At 40.4% G+C, this 18559-nt stretch overlaps 1 protein-coding gene across 3 annotated transcripts in view; it reads right to left on the reverse strand.

Moving 5' to 3' along the window:
* furina (furin (paired basic amino acid cleaving enzyme) a) overlaps positions 1 to 18559 on the reverse strand; it is an 85257-nt gene that overhangs the window by 14940 nt on the left and 51758 nt on the right. For all 3 annotated transcript variants that reach the window (XM_079663700.1, XM_079663702.1, XM_079663701.1), the window contains exons 5-9: positions 15846 to 15974; positions 15510 to 15586; positions 8834 to 8922; positions 3702 to 3874; positions 1286 to 1498 (exon numbers count right to left, since the gene is read on the reverse strand). In XM_079663700.1, coding sequence (XP_079519826.1) covers positions 1286 to 1498; positions 3702 to 3874; positions 8834 to 8922; positions 15510 to 15586; positions 15846 to 15974 — 681 coding nt within the window. The remainder of the gene's footprint in view (positions 1 to 1285; positions 1499 to 3701; positions 3875 to 8833; positions 8923 to 15509; positions 15587 to 15845; positions 15975 to 18559) is intronic.

Raw genomic sequence — 18559 nt, forward strand, 5'->3', positions numbered from 1 at the left:
AGAAAACGGAAGAAGGTACATGTGTATGATTTTCTGTGTGTGTGACAGGAATATTAAGCAGCAACAGATTGCCAGACGGAGTTTCAGCCGTTCACTATTCATAATAATTTAATGGTCCGAGACTGAATGAATTGAGAAGAAGACGAAGAAAAGGAGGACAGAATGGGGAAGTCATGCTGTGGATCAGACATCAGGTTCGGAGGAAGCTGAACAATGGGCTGTACGTATGGAGCTGAAAGAAATACTCCATTAATCACTAAGTCCTTTCAGATCAAAATCAATCAGTAACTATTTCGACAATCAATTAATCATTTCAGTTTATTCAAGCAAAAACTTCTGTGATAGCAGGCTGGATTTGGACGGCTGGTCGGACAAAACAGACACTTGAAAAGCATCACATTGAAACATTTGAGACGTTACATTTGAATATGTCCTGGCTACTTAAAGACCAAAAAAACAACAACAGTGTTCTTAATATAGTTTGCTATCAGTACTTTTTAACATTTTTTGTTTTATATTTTATGTATGCATCATAACATCAAGTCAAATTCCTCGTACGTGTGAACCTACCTGGCAATAAACCTGTTTCTGATTCTGAAGAGAATCGGTTTATCAAGAAAATAATTGGTAGATTAGTCGATAACTTAAATATTTGGAGCCATGTTTGTACAAAATGATAATGCATTCGATATACATTAAGCTGCATTCCTAAGGGGTTTAACAACTTTGAAAGATAAAATAATCTGGTCATAATCTCCTCCTCTTTTATTTAATCCTAACCACTGCACATAAACTGTGGCAGTTAATAGACAAAACATTACTTTGGTACACCATTGACTGAAAGTGTGATCATTGTTTAGACTTTAGAGTATACACCCATTGTACATTTCAAATGTTAAGTTGTCAAATGTCTTGATTTGTCCAATCAGCTCCTTCCAGTAAACGACAGGGTTGAGCTCTGCTTAGATTTACAGCACTATGCCAGCAAACACAGAGGAGAGAAGGACTAACGGCAAGAAAATATGGAGGTAAAAGACAGTAGTTCAAAATGTTGAAACCAAATCAGCTTTTCAAACTTTTTAGCAGGACAGAAATGTTTTTTTAGACTTCACGGATACAGCCTTGATAATGTATTGTCATTTAAACATGTCATCATCTGTAATGAAGCTGTGGATAAACTTCACCTCGGAAATTAATAACCTACCTTTATTATTCTCAGCACAAAGATGAAAGCAGAAGCTCAGTTAATGAGGGACACAAGGAGAGAAAGACAACAACGACTCACTATCTGTTTCTCCTTAGGGTTTCCAGAGCTGTAGGTGGTGGCCAGGGTGGAGGAGCAGGCCTCGCTGTACCAGGGGACGTTTCCGTTCTGGGTGGAGCTGCTGATGGACAGCGTGTAGATGCTGTTGGTGTAGCCGTCGCAGTTACAGCTGTCCAGCTCCCTCCCTCCGTTCCCAGAAGCCCACACAAAGATGGAGCCCAAACCATTACGACCCTGCAGGGACGTACAGTAGATTTAGACCAGTGGTTCTTAAACTTTTTCTGTCAGGCCCCCCCTTTGGAGGAAAAAAAAAGTTGGGCCCCCCCCCAACACAAATAGTCAGGCTCAGTGGCGGCGCCAGAGATTTATTTTGGGGGTGCTGTGGGGTAGCTTGACGTTTCATAGAGGGTGCTCAAACATTTAGGGTTTCCCATTAATATACCGGGCGCTACAGTTGAATTTTCGACTTTACACATTTACACAGTGTGACAGTTACAATGAAGGCTCGATAGTCAGCTCACGGCATATAGGTGTAAGCAGGGGTAACGTGCTATTTTTATGGGTGGTGTGTGGACCTCACATAGGGGGGTCCGGGGGCAAGCTCCCCCGGGAAAATTTATTTTTAATTATTGAAGTTAAAAGCATCAATCTGGTGCACTTTGAGAGCAAAATCAAGAGATCTATGGATACCTCTCTCAACACCACCCACTTGAAACAGAACTGTAAACAGATTTAATTTTCTTTATGGATATTTTACAAATCACCCTTTTAAACTTTATTCTTGTTTTACTGTCATATACTATTTTATACCTGTTTTTCATTTATTCTCTTATTTTTTTATAGCTATAATGATCATATAAAGGTGTGCCTCAGAAATAATTGTTTACATTAATGGTGACCAAAACATTTGAGACCCACTGAGATAACACTGAGAGAGTCCTTTAGTTCACTGAGTCTCTCAGTCTGACAGTCCTCCACTTTGTTGTTGAAAAAAGTCCTTACACTGTATATCCGTTAGCGTAGCTGACTAGCACCAGAAGCTAACAACAACGATCTCCAGTACAGGTGCGCTCTCTCTCGCGCACGCACACAAAATGGCTTGTTCCACACGCACAAACAGAGTCGAGCTTTAATGAAACACAGAGACCCAGACGCAATAGTACTGTACTCCATCATATTATTTTCGAATCAATAATTTTTCAAACAAAATATTGTTTTTTTTTTAATGTTTTTTTTTATAACCATTTTTCCTCCTGGTCTCTTGCGCCCCCACTGGCATGCCTGTGCGCCCCTAAGGGGGGGGGGGGGGGGGGGGGGGGGGGCGCGCCCCCCACTTTGAGAACCACTGATTTAGAAAAACAAAACACGGACTCTTTTATTCATTCATTCATGCCTTTGACCAGGAAAGGACAAAATCTCATTCAATCTTTCATTGGAATCCCAATTATAGGGAGGAAATTCATTTGAGGACTCGTTTGAAAAGGGGCCCGTTAAAAGGCAGCATACATCACAGAAGCCGGGTGGTCACTCAGTAAATTATACACAACTAAACATCGCAGGACAGCAATGTAATACAGAAAGGCTCCATATGACAACAGCTCATTGTGATAAATCATCCAACCTCTCAGCCTTTGAAGTGCAATAATTTTCATCTAAGAGCCGCTTTATCGTATTGAGTGAAACCATTTCTCTCTGCATTGATCAAGCCCCGCAAAGCACCACCCACAACAACATCTGACAGCACTGTCATTCTGGCAATTATCTTAGTAGTCAGTGTCAGCGCTTTCAATCAGCTTTGTGGCACAGGCCCGGAGTCCTACTGCTGTATAACAAGAGCCAGTGTGAGAGTGGATGGATGTGTTTATTCATGGGGTGCTCTGATCTATTCGGTTCACTTGCTCGTTTTACATATCTGACACGGTCCTGTGCAATAAAACAAGCGTTGCCATGTTTTCAAATGCTGATAGAAGAGTTTTCAGAATGACCCCTTTTTAAATCTCTGCAATGTGTTTGAAAGTCTGATTATTTTTACTCAATAAGTTGAAACTGAACAATAGGTTTGAATCAGTAATTCACAGACAACTTATGATTGAAATTATTTATTTTTCAGACGCACTTGAATGCCTCTGCTGACAGATTGAAAGAGTTGAGATATAAAAGCGGTTGCAATTAAAGAAGCACCTTTCAACTAACAAAGACTATTCATACTTAATTTCTCTCAGTGCACCTTCTTCTATTAACTTTTAAAGATTTTACTCCGTGGTGGCTTTTAGAGGACATTCCCTTCCATTCATAATTGTCAGGGTCATAAATTGCTTTGTTCTTCCCGCTTGTGTGTCCTCTCATGCTTGAACAGTTCAATTACTGGCCGCTAAAAGGAAGTTACACACACGGAGTAAATAATTTCAGTCTCACACAAAGATTCTCAAACACAAACCTCTGTAACTCCACGCAGAAAAGCTTCTTTGGCCAGTTTGGCAGGTCCGTCCACAGTTTTGCCGTCGTCTTCCGGGCCCCAGCTGGCGCTGTAGACGTCGATGTGTTGGGGATTCAAACTGAGGGACTGGGCCTCCACCATGTCAGTCACCTCTCCGTCCAGCATACGCACACCTGAATAAACAATGACGAAAGGTTTTCTTAGTACATACAGATTTTTTAAGGTTAATAATATAATGAAAACCTAATAAACATAGAACCAAAGGGATTGGAGAAGAGACACTCGGCTACCATAACAAACACAAAACTCTGGTCAGCCAACTTGCACTTTGAGTAATAGGTGCCAGCTTTTGAATAGAAACATTAAAGTTACAAACCAAAAAGTCAATATCTCTGAAGCTGTTGAATCAATTTGGATCTTTCCTTAGTGGTTCTAAATATCATAAATATGAGTGTACCAAGGTCCTATGAGTGCAATGCCAAATCAGCACTTTTCTTTACCACAAAAAAGACCACAATAAGAAATGTAAAAGGTGCTGCAGGTGTTGAGAATCTCAGGAATCTGTAGCTCTTCTTAGTCTGCAGCTCAGTGATGTAGTTGCTGGTGTTGTAGCTCATGTCCAGCATCGTTTGACATGTGTTTGAACAAACCAATGTTGCTGCGATGGAGTCTGAGTAGCATATTTACACTCTTGTTTGCAAAGATAAACATTACCTGTGTGTATTTGTACCGCTCACATTAGACTGCACGGCACACACTGCTGGTGTTTTTTATTTGTGCATACACTGTGACCTTCTTATAGCCCCCACCATGTAAATCAAAGCTTTGGAGCCTGAACTCGTTCGGAAAAAACAGAAAAATAAGAAAATCCGGTGCATTGTGGGTGAACTGCCTTCGTCAAGTTTGCAGCAGAATTCAGAGGCAGTCAATTTTAGATAAACAGATGAATATTAGATGTCTCCCTCTATGTGTCTTGTTGAAATCAGTGTAACTGTCCAAGTGTAAATTGAATCAGACTTATTTCTAAAGAAGTGAACAACCGAGCCAAGGTTCATTGAGATCAATGGTTATTGATGAAGTGCTGTACCACAGATAACACACAACAAAACAAAGAAGGGAGGGCAAACAGAGAGTCGGTGCTTGTCCTCAAGTTCCTTCACAGAGGGAGAGTGGTGAGATATCAAAGACACCTGAAAAACAAACAAATGTCTCTCTTTGATGCATTGCAGGTCAGGTTACTCCATGCTGCTCTATATGGGTTAGAGTAACCAAGCACGTGCTCTTTGAAGTCCTCCAAAAGCATCAAACAGGCTGCTAGTGTTTCCATGGCAGCCTGTACTTCTGTAGGAGGGCCATGTTTTTCATCAAGAGGTTCAAGGATTTTTCAGCCCAAATATCCGTCTATCCCGAGATCAGGAGCTCATGGTAGATCGTTCAATAACTCTCAGATCATATTGAAGCTTAAGTACATTTAGCATTTAAATGTACCAACTACTGGGGTTGAAATGTAAATGATAGTATGTTGTCGGGCACATCTCTCTATATAGGATTTCATTTCATGGAGGTAAAGAACATTCTAGCACAGTTCAACTTTTTGGGAAATACAGTAAACGTATTCCCTTTCTTACAGAGGTACATGTATGGCTAGGTGATTATTACATTTGTATCTTTCAATGGAATCATATCATGATGAAATCAAATATATTGAGATGTGTTACAAAAGTATGTCGTCTAAAAATAACGTTAATATTACTTTAAATTGATCAGAACATCTAAGGGAAATATGTTGTGCTCATATCATTTAGAGACTCGGTTTTGTTTGTTATTTTACGTTCAATGTATTATATATGACCTAATCAAGATATAAAATGACCTATATCATGATAGAATATTTTGGCCATACTGCCAAGCTCTATAGACAAGACCAATTTGATGTGTAGAGCAAATATGAGGCTACATCTAGTTAGTTAAGCTTAGAATAAAGACTATTAACAACGACAGGATGTGGTTTGATATGAGGCTGCAGAATAAAACTACACTGACAGATATTACAGCAGTATCGATCGTCTCATCTAACTCTTGGCAAGAAAGTCAATAAGCGCCAATCCCGACATGTTGAACAGCAGCTCTGAGCAGACAACCCAATGTTTAATTAATTGGACTTTGATTGGAGCTCCATTTTTATTTCAGCTCACCTGAAACTCTACTTTTACTCCCAAGAATCAGTGAATATTGGAAGATCCAAGCTAGCCAATATGTGTTTGAAATTGCATTGGAGATATTTCACCAGAGTGTTTTGAGAGTGATGAGCTACAGAACGGCAGGTGGCATGGGGTCAAGTTTCAAGTGATGTTGAGCGAAGAGGATTCACAGAAGCTTTTGCACCGCTCCCTCCGCGTTCCCAATACATTCTCCCTGGCCACTTAGATGAATAGGATGGCCTGAATAAGTGCTGCTGCTTTGGATTTAACATGACAGTTTGAGTTCCTGCCTTTTGTTTCTGCTGTTCTGGAGAATGCTGCTTGTCGGTCGGGCTTCCAGCTCCGTTTTTTTTAAGGACTCTTGTGTGACTCTGTGCTCTGAGAGTCTCAGTTTAATGTTCAGTGAACGTTTCGGTATGTCTAAAGAACTTGTGTTTGGGGAAAAAGGCCAAACTTGAACCTTACACCTTTTTACGAGGTTTGATTACCGTCAGAATTAAGACATTCAAGGTTCAAATGTTAGAGGCAAGTTTTGAAAGTAAATTATACCTGAAAATAATATTTGAATAAAATATTTGTATAACCTAAGTTACAATGTTTCCAGTCTGCAAAAGTTTATCTTGAAACTGATTTTGTGGAGTTGGCATTGCCAGGAAGGACTAAGAAAAACAAGATCCATTTTTAGACGACGTGCTCTTTCTCTTGTCTTGCTTTAGCGAAGCTTCACAGCCTTCAAACTGGAGAGGAAACGCAAACACAAACACGCTGAAAGATTTCTATGTAGTGTCTGTTCTTTGTTTGACTTTCTCATCCTACCATCGGAGAGAGCCTTGAGTGTGGATAAATCCACATGTGAAGGATTTCACAGCACTAGGCCTCCACCTACATGATCACACACAGCCCACTAGTCATTATAGAGAAGCTGAATGCCGTGCTGTATATTCCCACTTACCATCTGGAATCATCAAAAATCTTTTCTCTACATGCCACTTTAATGAGGGGTTCGAACTTTATGAGAGCTAAAAGTATGCTGGAGGCTATTGAGATAAGCAGAGAGGAAATGAGAAAGCATACACTGGGATAAAGCCGCTCCTCGGTTAAAAAGACAACACAATCCTGGAGTCAGACATTACAACAAACCCTCAGCACAGGAACAAGACAGAAGCAATCACAAATATAAAACACATGTTCAGCTGTACCAGTGAAGTGACGACACCATCAACTAACTTTAGTCTTGATATGTGGCTTCAACTTCATGGAGGTAATAAAACCTTAATAAGGCGGAGTGCGGTGCAGTGGGTTGTGCGTTGGTGTTGGGATCAGGGGGTCAGGTTCAAACCCCACTGCAGTCAGCATGTCGTTGTGTCCCTGGGCAAGACACTTCACCCCAAATTACTCCTGTGGGGATTGCCCACAGTATTGAGTATGGAAGTCGCTTTGGATAAAAGCGTCTAACAAGTGACATGTAATGTAAAAGAAAATAAACTGTTTACAGTGAGAAAACAAAATATACAAATCAACCGAAAAAAGCTTATTTGAAGAACGGGAACAGAAACTACAAAACTGTTCCCCCTGTAGGCAGTGAGAAACAACTCTTCAGGGTGAAAACTAGAGCAGCAAACAGATTAATATTTCATAATATTTTTCCAGTCTCACATATTTTGTATCTTCTCATAAATGAACAGATTCCCCCGTCTGTTTTGTCTCCAACAGATCTGAAACTCAAGCGTTTGTTTCATCTTTTTATTATGCCTGATTGCGATGAGGCCTAAAGCTCTCTGCAAGATTTTCAGTCAACACATCTACAAACACAGTTAATTCAGTTGTGATCCCTTTCTCCTTGTCTCCATACTTGCCTTGTAACTACTATTGTGATTGTCAAGTAATATGCCATTCATTTCTCAGCTATTTCATTTAACAAGAAAATGTTAGACAGAAATAAAGATAACTCATGACAAATGTTCAAGAACCCTACATGTATGTGATGTCTGTAAATATCAATTTATAAAGATTAAAAGCAGCTATTCCTCACATAAAAGAAGCTACCACAAAAAGATATTTGGCATTTCGCTTTCAAAATGACAACGTTTGATCAATTATCAGGAGTTTTTCGAGTTTTTGTAGTCATTTAACCAACAATGAGAGAGGCAAAGCCAGAAAGAGAACGGAAATCATTCAGACACAAAAACAATATGGAAATGAGAAACTTGCCCACCTGCACACATTGAGAGGTTGACTGACATTGGGAGATGACACTTGATTGGCCAGACACCATCAGATTTGAAGCGCATGCATCACTCAAAAGCAGCAGGGGCTGTCATTACAGCAGGGGGGGGGGGCACTGAGATCCTGCCAAATATGTATTCTGGCTAATCTTATAGTAGGTGTATGGCCTTCAACAGACTATAAATATAGCAATTTTGAATTCATACCAAATCGAAAAAGTTTATTTTCTCTTACTTTAGAGACCACCAGCACAACCAGATATCTGTAAAGAGTTAACGCTGGCAAGGACAGAACTCATATCATCTTCTGCCTGCACTAAATGATCTACTGGAACATTAGAAAAGAGTTAAATCAGCCATTTGACTTGCAAACAAGACAAGAGCATTACATTTGGCATTCATTTAACACAGATTCCCTAAAAGCTATGGCACCAAATCATTTCTCAAACTGCGTGCCACTGCTTTTTCAATACTGTTACTCAGTGATGTACTAATGATGTTACAGAGAGTTGGCAATCCCCATCACAACTGTGGTGATGTTCAGACAGATTCATAGGCTTGCTGTGCCTGGGAAATCGACTGAAAATAACACTATTTCAGTATTTCAAATATTCTGGCAGTCAAAAAAGAAAACGGAGATAAAAACCGAGGTTTGGCCCGGTGAGATTAAATCAATCTGTCTTAACCTGTCAGTATTTAACCTCACCTCCAATCTTGGCATTGTATGCCACACCGACTCCGCAGATCCCGTTGTTGGCTACCGCTGCCACCTCTCCTGCACATCTTGTTCCATGCCTGCAAAGGAGGAAGAAAGCAAGAGGTAGGTTTAAGGAAACTATTTATCCTTGTCAGTGTCATTCCCTTTATAACAGAACATTTACTGTATACACACAGACAGGTAGTGTACATATCTAACAGCGGTTGATTGTGAGAGAATGTGCTCTTTCCCGCAGAGGTCGTGCTGCAGACCGTGGTAAAACAAACTCATGCAGACAGCTTGTTGGCTTTCATCCCTTTAAATACATCTGATTCCCATTTGTCTTAAAGAAAACATTCAGCCGATAAGTGGAGACTTAGTACAATATATATGGCTTTCTAGCATTAGTAACCTTGAAATGCCTACAGTGTCGGAATCAAGAGAAGGAAAAAGGGAAATAAGATGACATAGCACCGTCACACACGGGAGGAAATTGAGAATTAGATTTGTAATTTTCCCGATGGGTCTTTCATTAAGCCTGGGCCTCTGTAGTAAGATCTAGCTCGAGGCAGTTCAGTGTGGAGATCCAAGAAGCTGCTACAGAGAGGCGGATCATCACACTCCTGTCAGGTGCATTCCCCTGGTCTGCCAGATGGATGAATTTCAAACCATGGCGCAATCCCCACTGGATTTCAGCCATTCCCAGACAGGAATGCTGGAGCCAGGGCAACACTGTGCCGCATCAGGAAACAACAGAAAAACAGAGGACCCTCAATACTGAAGGAAGCACCAGCAGGGTTATATTAAGGAGCTCTGGGTATTCAGCCAAACCAAATACACAAACATCATCAGCGGCTTCCCATGACACACAGGTTGTATCTGCTCTCAGGATATTTTCATTTCCTCTGAAGTAAACCGGCCAGAAGTGCTATTATGCTAATGTGAGTATTTAAGGTATAAATAAATCATTTAAAACATTAAAATAGAGCAAACAATTATTTTCTTTGTAGAGATACAGTGGAGTAAAGTCAGCAGAGAATGAAGTCAACCCTCCATGTGTGTTGGAATTCGATGCCTCTGTGTTCTTTGTTTATGTAGCCAGGCCGGCTACAGAGGCATTTTGTGCTAGAGTCCATGTTTGTCCCACTGGCTAGCTAATGGCTGCCACTCGGTAGAGGACTCAAACGGCGCCTGTTACCACTGATAACATTGTGCTGTATTTCCTGGGTAATGCTCACCCTCAGATTTCAAGCCCCCCTGGTTAACACTGTTAGATCCGTCAGCAGTGTTAGCATCCTTTGCTGTTAGCTTCAATTGTTGCTGGGCCTCATTAAGCCAGCGTCATGTTGAGAGCCTTGAGCAGGCAATCCTTCAATCATATGTATTCTCTGACTGTCCTACTAAGCCTCTTTTAAGAACTCATTAATCAACCATATTGAAGTCGAATTTAAACTAGAGGTCAGAGGTCACAGAAGCCTCAAACCAGATTTATCGACTAACTATTTGTATTAACATTTAGGACATCTGCTTCCATTAAAGACAAAGGTATGATGACAGACGGTCAGAGAATTGTAATTCATCTGCTGCTCCCTTCGACACGCTGATGAGCAGAGAGGTTGGAGGTTAAAGTCAATGCCACGGTCAACATTGGCACCGCGTCTCCAACGTGTCACAGGAAGTCAGTTAAATAGAGACAGAGCCTCAGCTGCAGCATGCTAATAAAAACATATTTATAGACACACACACACAGAGACAGACACACAAATGTCATCTGGATGATTTTCCAGAGAACCTTATCTCGACATTCCTGAAAGTGCTGGCCTGTTGACTTTGGGAGCCGTTTGTCCTACAGCGTCCGTGTTTGTGATGCAGCGGATGATAAGAGAGCTCAGGTGTCTGTGATGGGATGCTGGGCATGCACAGGCTTATACCTCCAGTGTTCAACGGAGACGCTTTACAAATCTTCCTCTGACATTCATTACAGTCACTTACATGGTAGACTGATTCATGGAATACAAATGGTATTGGAGGTAAAGCTCTCGCTTTCTGAATCTGATTATGCAAGAACGACTTGCATAATCATGTTTTGGGAGGGATTTCATCCGGGGAGAGATAAAATGGATACAGGAAGATATCCTTTTACAGCTCCCACTCACTGTTAAGGTCAATGTGAAGAAGAGTGCATCTCTGGGTCAATTTGTCTCGTGAGAGCAGCCCTCGCGTAAAGGCAAAAAAATATATTCTAAATAACATTAAACGAAAACCAAGAAAGAAAAAAACGTACTTTAACGATTTACTCTCCATCGACAAACCATGATAGTTTCATCTCACTGGCCACCTATAATGGGTAGCCTGCTTTTTAAACCCTAAAACTAAATTTAGTCCAGCTCCAGCACAAACAAGTGTGAAATTAGGTAATTGTTTAACATAGGTGGAATTTATTTAATGCTAATAACAAAATAAAATATGATAACATTGTTTATCACAGTTACATGCATGCATACTACTACTGCTACTACTGCATACCTTTGTAACCCATTATGATGCTTCATTAAACTGGTTACTTTTAAATGACACATTTCACACACTGTATTAATGTTAACAGAGTCCAGCCCAATTCCCTAAATGCAGAACAACACCAAATATAATTAGGAACCTGTGGAGCTGCCAGTCTTTTGACAATGAGGCCAAGGCATGACTGAATGACTCAATTTGTGTGTATTCACACATCTGTACTGATCTGCTGACATCACATGAAACCAGACCTGGATCCCTTCAGAGAGGAGGCTTAAGAGGTGACAGCACAGCGCAGAGATCACATGAAGTGCTCCAGAGAAACAGAGCTTGTCTGCAGGGACAATGGACTGTCTGTCACTACAAGAACAGCATTGTTAACAAGTCACACTGATTAATGATCCCTGCTGTAATAACTACCTAATAGATTGCCTGACACACGGAAGGACTCTCGGACTTCAGTCACGAGGTAACAGAATAAAGTAGCTCACTATGTGAAACAACACAAATTAACTACAAAGTAAAAAACGTACGCTGTAGTGACTAATTTAAGAAGACAGATAACCCAGCAGGTATACAATAAGAGATGTTTAAGGATTCATAATATTACCTTCTGTTAATGGTTGTACTTCAGAGCCCATGCAATGACCCTGTAATTATCCTACAACTAAACACTACTGTTCCCTTTAAGAACCCATTTCAAGTTTTCCAATTCTTTTGAATCACCCGTCTCCGCTTCTATCGATTCTTTGCAACAGTCATGTTTCTGAAACGATGACGTAAAGATTTTTTTCATTTTTCATTGACTGGAGCTATTGGGAGGAAAGAAACTCACAAAATGGTTGCGAGAATACACTTGTGTAATCTTTCTCCACCCAACAATTGATCAGGAATTGTAAATTGAATTGGTAAAGATGAAATCCTATCAATTCCCTAACTACTTGCTGGAAATAAAAGTTGGTAAACACTTCCAGTGTGTACTAGAGATATCTAGTACTTGTAATCAGCACCGTCATGTTGTGCTTCCTCTTTCATGTCACAACAAGCTGAGATACAATTAATAACCCACTGGTATAGAAAACTAAAACTAAACGAAGCAAGCATCTATTAGTGTGTGCAAGCATCAGTCTCAAGTTAACAAAAACTGTCCCAGAAAGCCCATGTCAACAGATTTACTAAAGCAGTTGCAATGTGTTTTTTATTTGAAACACTTAATGCCTGCACTTATTCCTCTGAATAAAACCTTCATTGAAAAAGAACCTCACTTCTTGGAAAAGAAAGTGTAAAAACTTCAAAACATGTAAAACATTGTCGTCATACATAAGGGTGATAATAGGAGATTAAGGTGAACAAAGAGCAATTTAAGTCTTGTTTCAATTACAGCGAGAACAACCCTGCGGCAGATTCTAGGCACAGAGACTGACTCGGGTTACAGCAGCTAAAGTCGGCTGCAGGCCCGAGGCCAACAACACTATCAGTATTCATACGCACAGCTTGCAGAACCATTATCACCGTGCAGAACCTAAAACGCCCCTCTCTGGAGGCTTGCTAAAGAGACATGCTATTGTCATACAGCTGTAGTGCAGAGATGGGGAAAGTGTTTACCCAAACCGGCACTTGGCAAATAGTGCATTACAAAAAATAAAATGGCACAAAGCAGCTTTTGAGCTCATTATATAAAGAACTGATTCTGCAATTTTTCTTGTGCTACGTAAACAGCAATCCTCTCAGGTGCCCTGTGCAAAAAGTGATACTTGACAAGTTCTAACAGAGGCTCCTGAACATTGAGATACATACAAATGAGTGACTTCACTACAAGATGGCTGAAAGGACATTTAACCAAGCATACAAACAAAGAAAAAGACTACACTATTGCTAAATTATTATAGCTGTTGGTATCAGAATTTAAAACATTTCATTAAACATTTATATAAGAAGGATTTTTGTGAGACTTCGAAGTTGTACATAAATTCAGCTAAAAGCTCTATCAAAGCATAACCATCTAAGACATTTCAATGAAATATGTACTTGTCCAACATTGCATTGATCTTTTTATCTCTACCCACTTCTCTGGCACACAAAATCCTTCATTCCCTGAAATTGTTTTATCTCACATTAACTTAATTTCTTTTTTTTAAATCATGGAGGCTCTCGAGGCCCTGCATTGTGGGTTTTGTTGTTCATTAGTCTCGGGGTTGCACTAAACCACAAAGGTACATTTGAACAAATGTTGGGCTCTGCTTATTCTTAAGTCTCTTAATGGTACTGCCAGGTTAGTAATGAGCTGGCCGTTTGGACAAAGGATGAGAGAGGGTAATATGAAGGAAAATATCAAGGGAGATATTAATGTAGGACCGTCTGAGAATGAATCAGTCTGCAGTAATGTTGAAAAGGACCCTCTATCCACCGCTTGGCAACTCATATTTCGGAATTCTGGATTCAGACTCCAACTGTTTATGTTAAAAGTTAGTATTTCTCTAATCAGGGGGCGATAAATTGAATATTTGTCCAAAAAAATAAATAATATATATATAAGATAATATTACTCCATCCCTGTTGAGCCAGTTTTAATCCAAAATATGCACATTTGGACACCGTCTTGATAGGATCCAGAGGGGGTAAACCCTGGAAAGTAAAACATCTAGATCACATGCCATCTTAGATAAACATGGGGGTGAATGGCCACATTGCTACCGAGCCATCCTCCCTGCTGCCCGCATGCTGGGATAGAAAGGCAGCCTTGTGGAGGTGAACAGAGTTGTGCTTTCTGCAGGGAACAGACACTTACAGTCCTACAAAAACCTTACGCATGTTCTTGCCCGCCCACGGGTTGTTTACACATGCATCTGCACCAACCCAGCGTAAAGTGAGAGAAACTGGCACAGAGACACAACAGCACAAGTCTCGCTCTAAATTGGTCCCGCCACGAGGAAGACACGGAGAGCCGGCTGGTAGGAGATAAGGGCTGAGGTGAGTGAGGGTTAGAAGGAGGTGCAGCCAAAAGCAGGAAACATCAATAGTGAGTGTCTTAGCTGGGCTCTGGGCCACTAGGAGCCACCAGAGGAGCTTAAGCGTGCATTGGCACAGATTTTAGATCTGTGGAGCCGGAGGGATGTTCTCGCACATTCTTCCACAACAAACGCCATCATTTAGGGTTTGTTTGATAGTGACGGTGAAAACAGTTTGAGGCACTGGCACAAAATCTTGAACACACAGGGCTGAATAAGAAGACGACAACATTTTGTTTGCTTTGATTCAATGTTTATCAAAACTTTTAATGATTATTCTGTCTGTGTGTGGGAGGTTCTGCCCCAAAGTAGTGTTCTCAATTTTAATTATGAGAACAACAACACAGCCTCTACAATCAGCCTCCACCTCTCATAAGTCTCACAAAGCCTTTAAGGAGTTATTACAGCTTTGGCGTAGTTACAGTAACAGCTCTGACTATCCCCTCAGGCCTCCTTATTCATGGTCCCGATTCTGGCCCCTGTCTCTGATGGTGATGTTTTATTTCCAACCTCGTAGAAGTATAATCTCCCGTGCCCATCACCAGTAATCATGGTGAGCCTCTAAATAAAAAAGCCTCTCAGGCCAGTTGCCCACAAACAGCAGATTACAGCGAATAAGAAATTAACGTCACACAGGAGGCAGGCGCTGAGAATGAAGGAAGACGATCAAGGGCCCTCCAGAGCCAAGAGATTTTCTCTGCTTCATTAATGCTGATGAACTTAATTTAATCAATTCTCTACAAGGCATCACTGTGGTGGTAAACAAGTCCTAATGCCATATGCAGAGGCTACTGCAATAATGCTGTTTTCTTCACACACTACCCTAATCCCAGTTTAGATTTACTCTCCTCACGCAGGCTTTAGAAATAGACTGGTGGCGCCTGTGTGGTTTAACAGCCCAGAGCAAAACCACAAAAATGTTGTAAATAAAAACCAGAATATCTTTGGCAAACCCCATAGACAATGGCCTTTAGTTAGTTGTGTTCACATAAATGGTGCCCCAGACATAAAGCCTTTTTATAAACAGCTAGGTATCAGACAGTGAGGGGGACAAATTAGAGAACATTTCACCCCTCCCGCCGGCATTTAGAAAACACAGATGGAGAAAACCAACAGGCAGAGAGAAGAGTTAACATGGAGTTGTTATTTGTGTAGATGTGTACCTGTTGTCATTAAGCTGCGTGTATCGGGGCTGGGGATCTGGGTCGCCATCATTCACATCGTAGCTGGCATCCGGGTCCTAAATAAAGGCGTAGATAAGCCGTTATAGTTAGACGCCGAGGTCAGTGTGATCCATTCAAGTACGTACTTCAATCTATCGTCTACATGCAAAATGCAAAACCTTCAAATCTGTCTGTATGTAAATCGTTCTAAATATCAGTCTCAGCACACATACAAGAAGAGACTATTTGTTATAGAAAATCTGCTCGATTATCTCCATTCTTGTCTTATCCTCACTGTGGATAACATACCATGCTTTATTTAGGAGTTATACTCACGTAATTTTGCATTAGGTCAGGATGGTTCTTCTCTATTCCATCATCCAGGATGGACACCACCACTCCTTTACCTGTGTAGCCCAACTCCCACGCAGATCTGGCATTCAGGTCACGGTGGTTTGGGTTGTACTGAGGACGGAGAAGACAAGTTGCTTAGATTGAATCCAATTATCTGATAGACACCTGATTGCTGACAAGAATGTGCTCTTAACTATATCTGGACTGGCACACTCTAATTGTTAAGCAAGGTGGATCCTCAAAGTGTCCTCAGAGTTACCGCAGGGGGAGAGTGGGCTGATATTATTATCACAAATAAATTCATTTTAGTAGAAATAAAAAAGTGGTTTGCTTTACACAGCTTTTTTGATAGTTTAAATGTTACCCATGAAACTCAGTATTATATGCCCCATGAACTATTTTATATTTATGCATGGCACTTTACATTATTGTTGGGCCAGATCAATATGCATATTTGATACACATGTAGTTAGTAACTCATTCTCTCTTTAAGCTATGGGGTCCTTGGCCTGAAGAAACATTTCAGACGTCTGAATGAAGACATCTGATGAAGAGTGAAGCACGGAGGACAAGGGAGCAGCTAGTCATTCTTCCTTAGTGAAAAGCAAAAGTTTCTAATTGAGTGGCGGAGGGATTGCAAGGTTACAGAGAGCATCTCTCCCCTGAAAGCAGCAATGCCATGCTAGCTTCTATTGCATTTATTATTAATACCAACTAAGCACAGCAAACCTGGATCGTGGCACACTAATCATTCGTTATGCTTTTTGATATGATTTTGACATTCAACTTGACATTTGGTCAAAAGTTATTTCTGGCTTTAATCAAGATCAAAGCTTTTCTTTTTAAAGTGTGCCTTCAATTAAATAAAGTGTGTCTGACGCACCACTCTTAGATTCTAGACCTTTTTAAATGCAGTGAATCAGATAGGATTATGTTTTGTTCTTGAGCCTTGTAATGTCATTGACACCATAACCATCAAGAATAATATCAATTAAATCCGAGTTGTGATATTCACTGCTGATTTAAATTACAAATGCCCTCTGCGGCCGACAGATTTATTATACACTCAGCCTGAGGGGCATGGTAATGTAACATTTTAAATATTGCTCATCAAGTGAGTCCTTTTTCTTCCGTAATGAAAGTATTCCTTCTGCACACTCGAGCCTGGGAGCTGCTTTGAGGCTTGACCATGATTTACAATGTCTCATCATTTAGGTAAATATCTGAACAATATGAAATATTCATTGTTATAGCGGGTGTTGACCATTAGCACCTGTCCACCAAGGACACCACAACACACCCACTCTCTCCTCTGGCCAGCCAGGTCCACTTTTAATGAGGCACAGGGAGAGATGCCTAAAACCTGAAATCCTCTGTTACATCTTTAGACTTCTGAACATCAAAATAAATTATCATCTGTTTATTTGCACAGTGTGTGACGTGTCCACAAGCTTCATCTTGATTAATGCTCATCGATCTGGTTTCGTTTGTTGTCAACTAAAGTGTTAACACTTTGTTAAGAAGGGGACATTTGTATTCTGCTTAAAGCTCATTACGGAATAATACAGAGTGGAAGGATCTGAGACTAGCAAGGTGGTGCTCCAGTTTTCATGTCTTTTGCTGTTTTAATGAGCTTTGCAATCTCATGGGATGCCCACACAGACTTAGAAATAGAAATCAATCTTTATTTTGATGCTTCCCACTCACACAAGTTCAGCACCTCTAACAAAATACCAGAGTGCATCGTGTTCATAAATATCAGCAGATTAGGTTAAGTAATCGTCTTTAACATTTTTCTTTTATTAGACGTTTGTTATCCTTTAGGGTTAACAGTGTGCCAGCAAAGGATGGTGAAGCTGCATGGATTATGTGATGAGTCCATTAAAGACTTCACAGCAACTATTTTAGGAATGCAAACCAATTAAAATGACTCACATGTGTTGCCTTTTTCTGTGGTAAAAATGTTAATGTATGAGACAGTGATAATCATTTTTGGTTTTAAAATGTTGGCTGGAAAAAATAATTACTTTTTGATGGGCATTTGTTCTCATTTTAGAAAAACAAAAGCATTAATCAATAAACATTTAGCAAATGAACTGATAATGCATATAATCGTAAGCCGCAGCTATAAAAGATACTAAGAAGTCATTTATTTTTGCAAAAATTCTTTCCATTCCCATATGCATCAAAGACGGATTACTACATCAGTGAAATGCCAATAACTGTAGTGGATGTATGGCACAATCTATGTGGAAACATTAATACAACCAGGCGGTCGGCTCTTATCTGCTCATTTGCCTTTCAAGTTGGCGCTAACTACTCCAACACACGGGGGAAGCCAGTCCGCCTCCGTTAAAGTACAGACTGAACAACTGCTGATGCAAGTCTGCTTTGCATCACCATGAATTTTCCTGCCGCCTGAAGCAGCTTCAGAGTAATGGAAGGAAGAGTGGAGCCTAAAAGAAAATCTTGGGGGTTGTTACTGCTTTTAAAAAGGCCAGCGTATCAGTCACATTCTTCAAGTCAAACCGAAAAATCAATCAACTGAGAACAAGAACGATTCAAGGTGAATCCCCTCTGTCTGTTCCTCTTCCTTCACTCTTTGTTTCTTGGAGATACAAACAACTTTTAAAAAAGCATGCACTACAGAAGTCAAAGGCACTGTGTGTGTGCATGCATGCTGTTGTTCATCTGAA

This window comes from Notothenia rossii, assembly GCF_949606895.1.
Source record: "Notothenia rossii genome assembly, chromosome: 2".
NCBI lineage: Eukaryota > Metazoa > Chordata > Actinopteri > Perciformes > Nototheniidae > Notothenia > Notothenia rossii.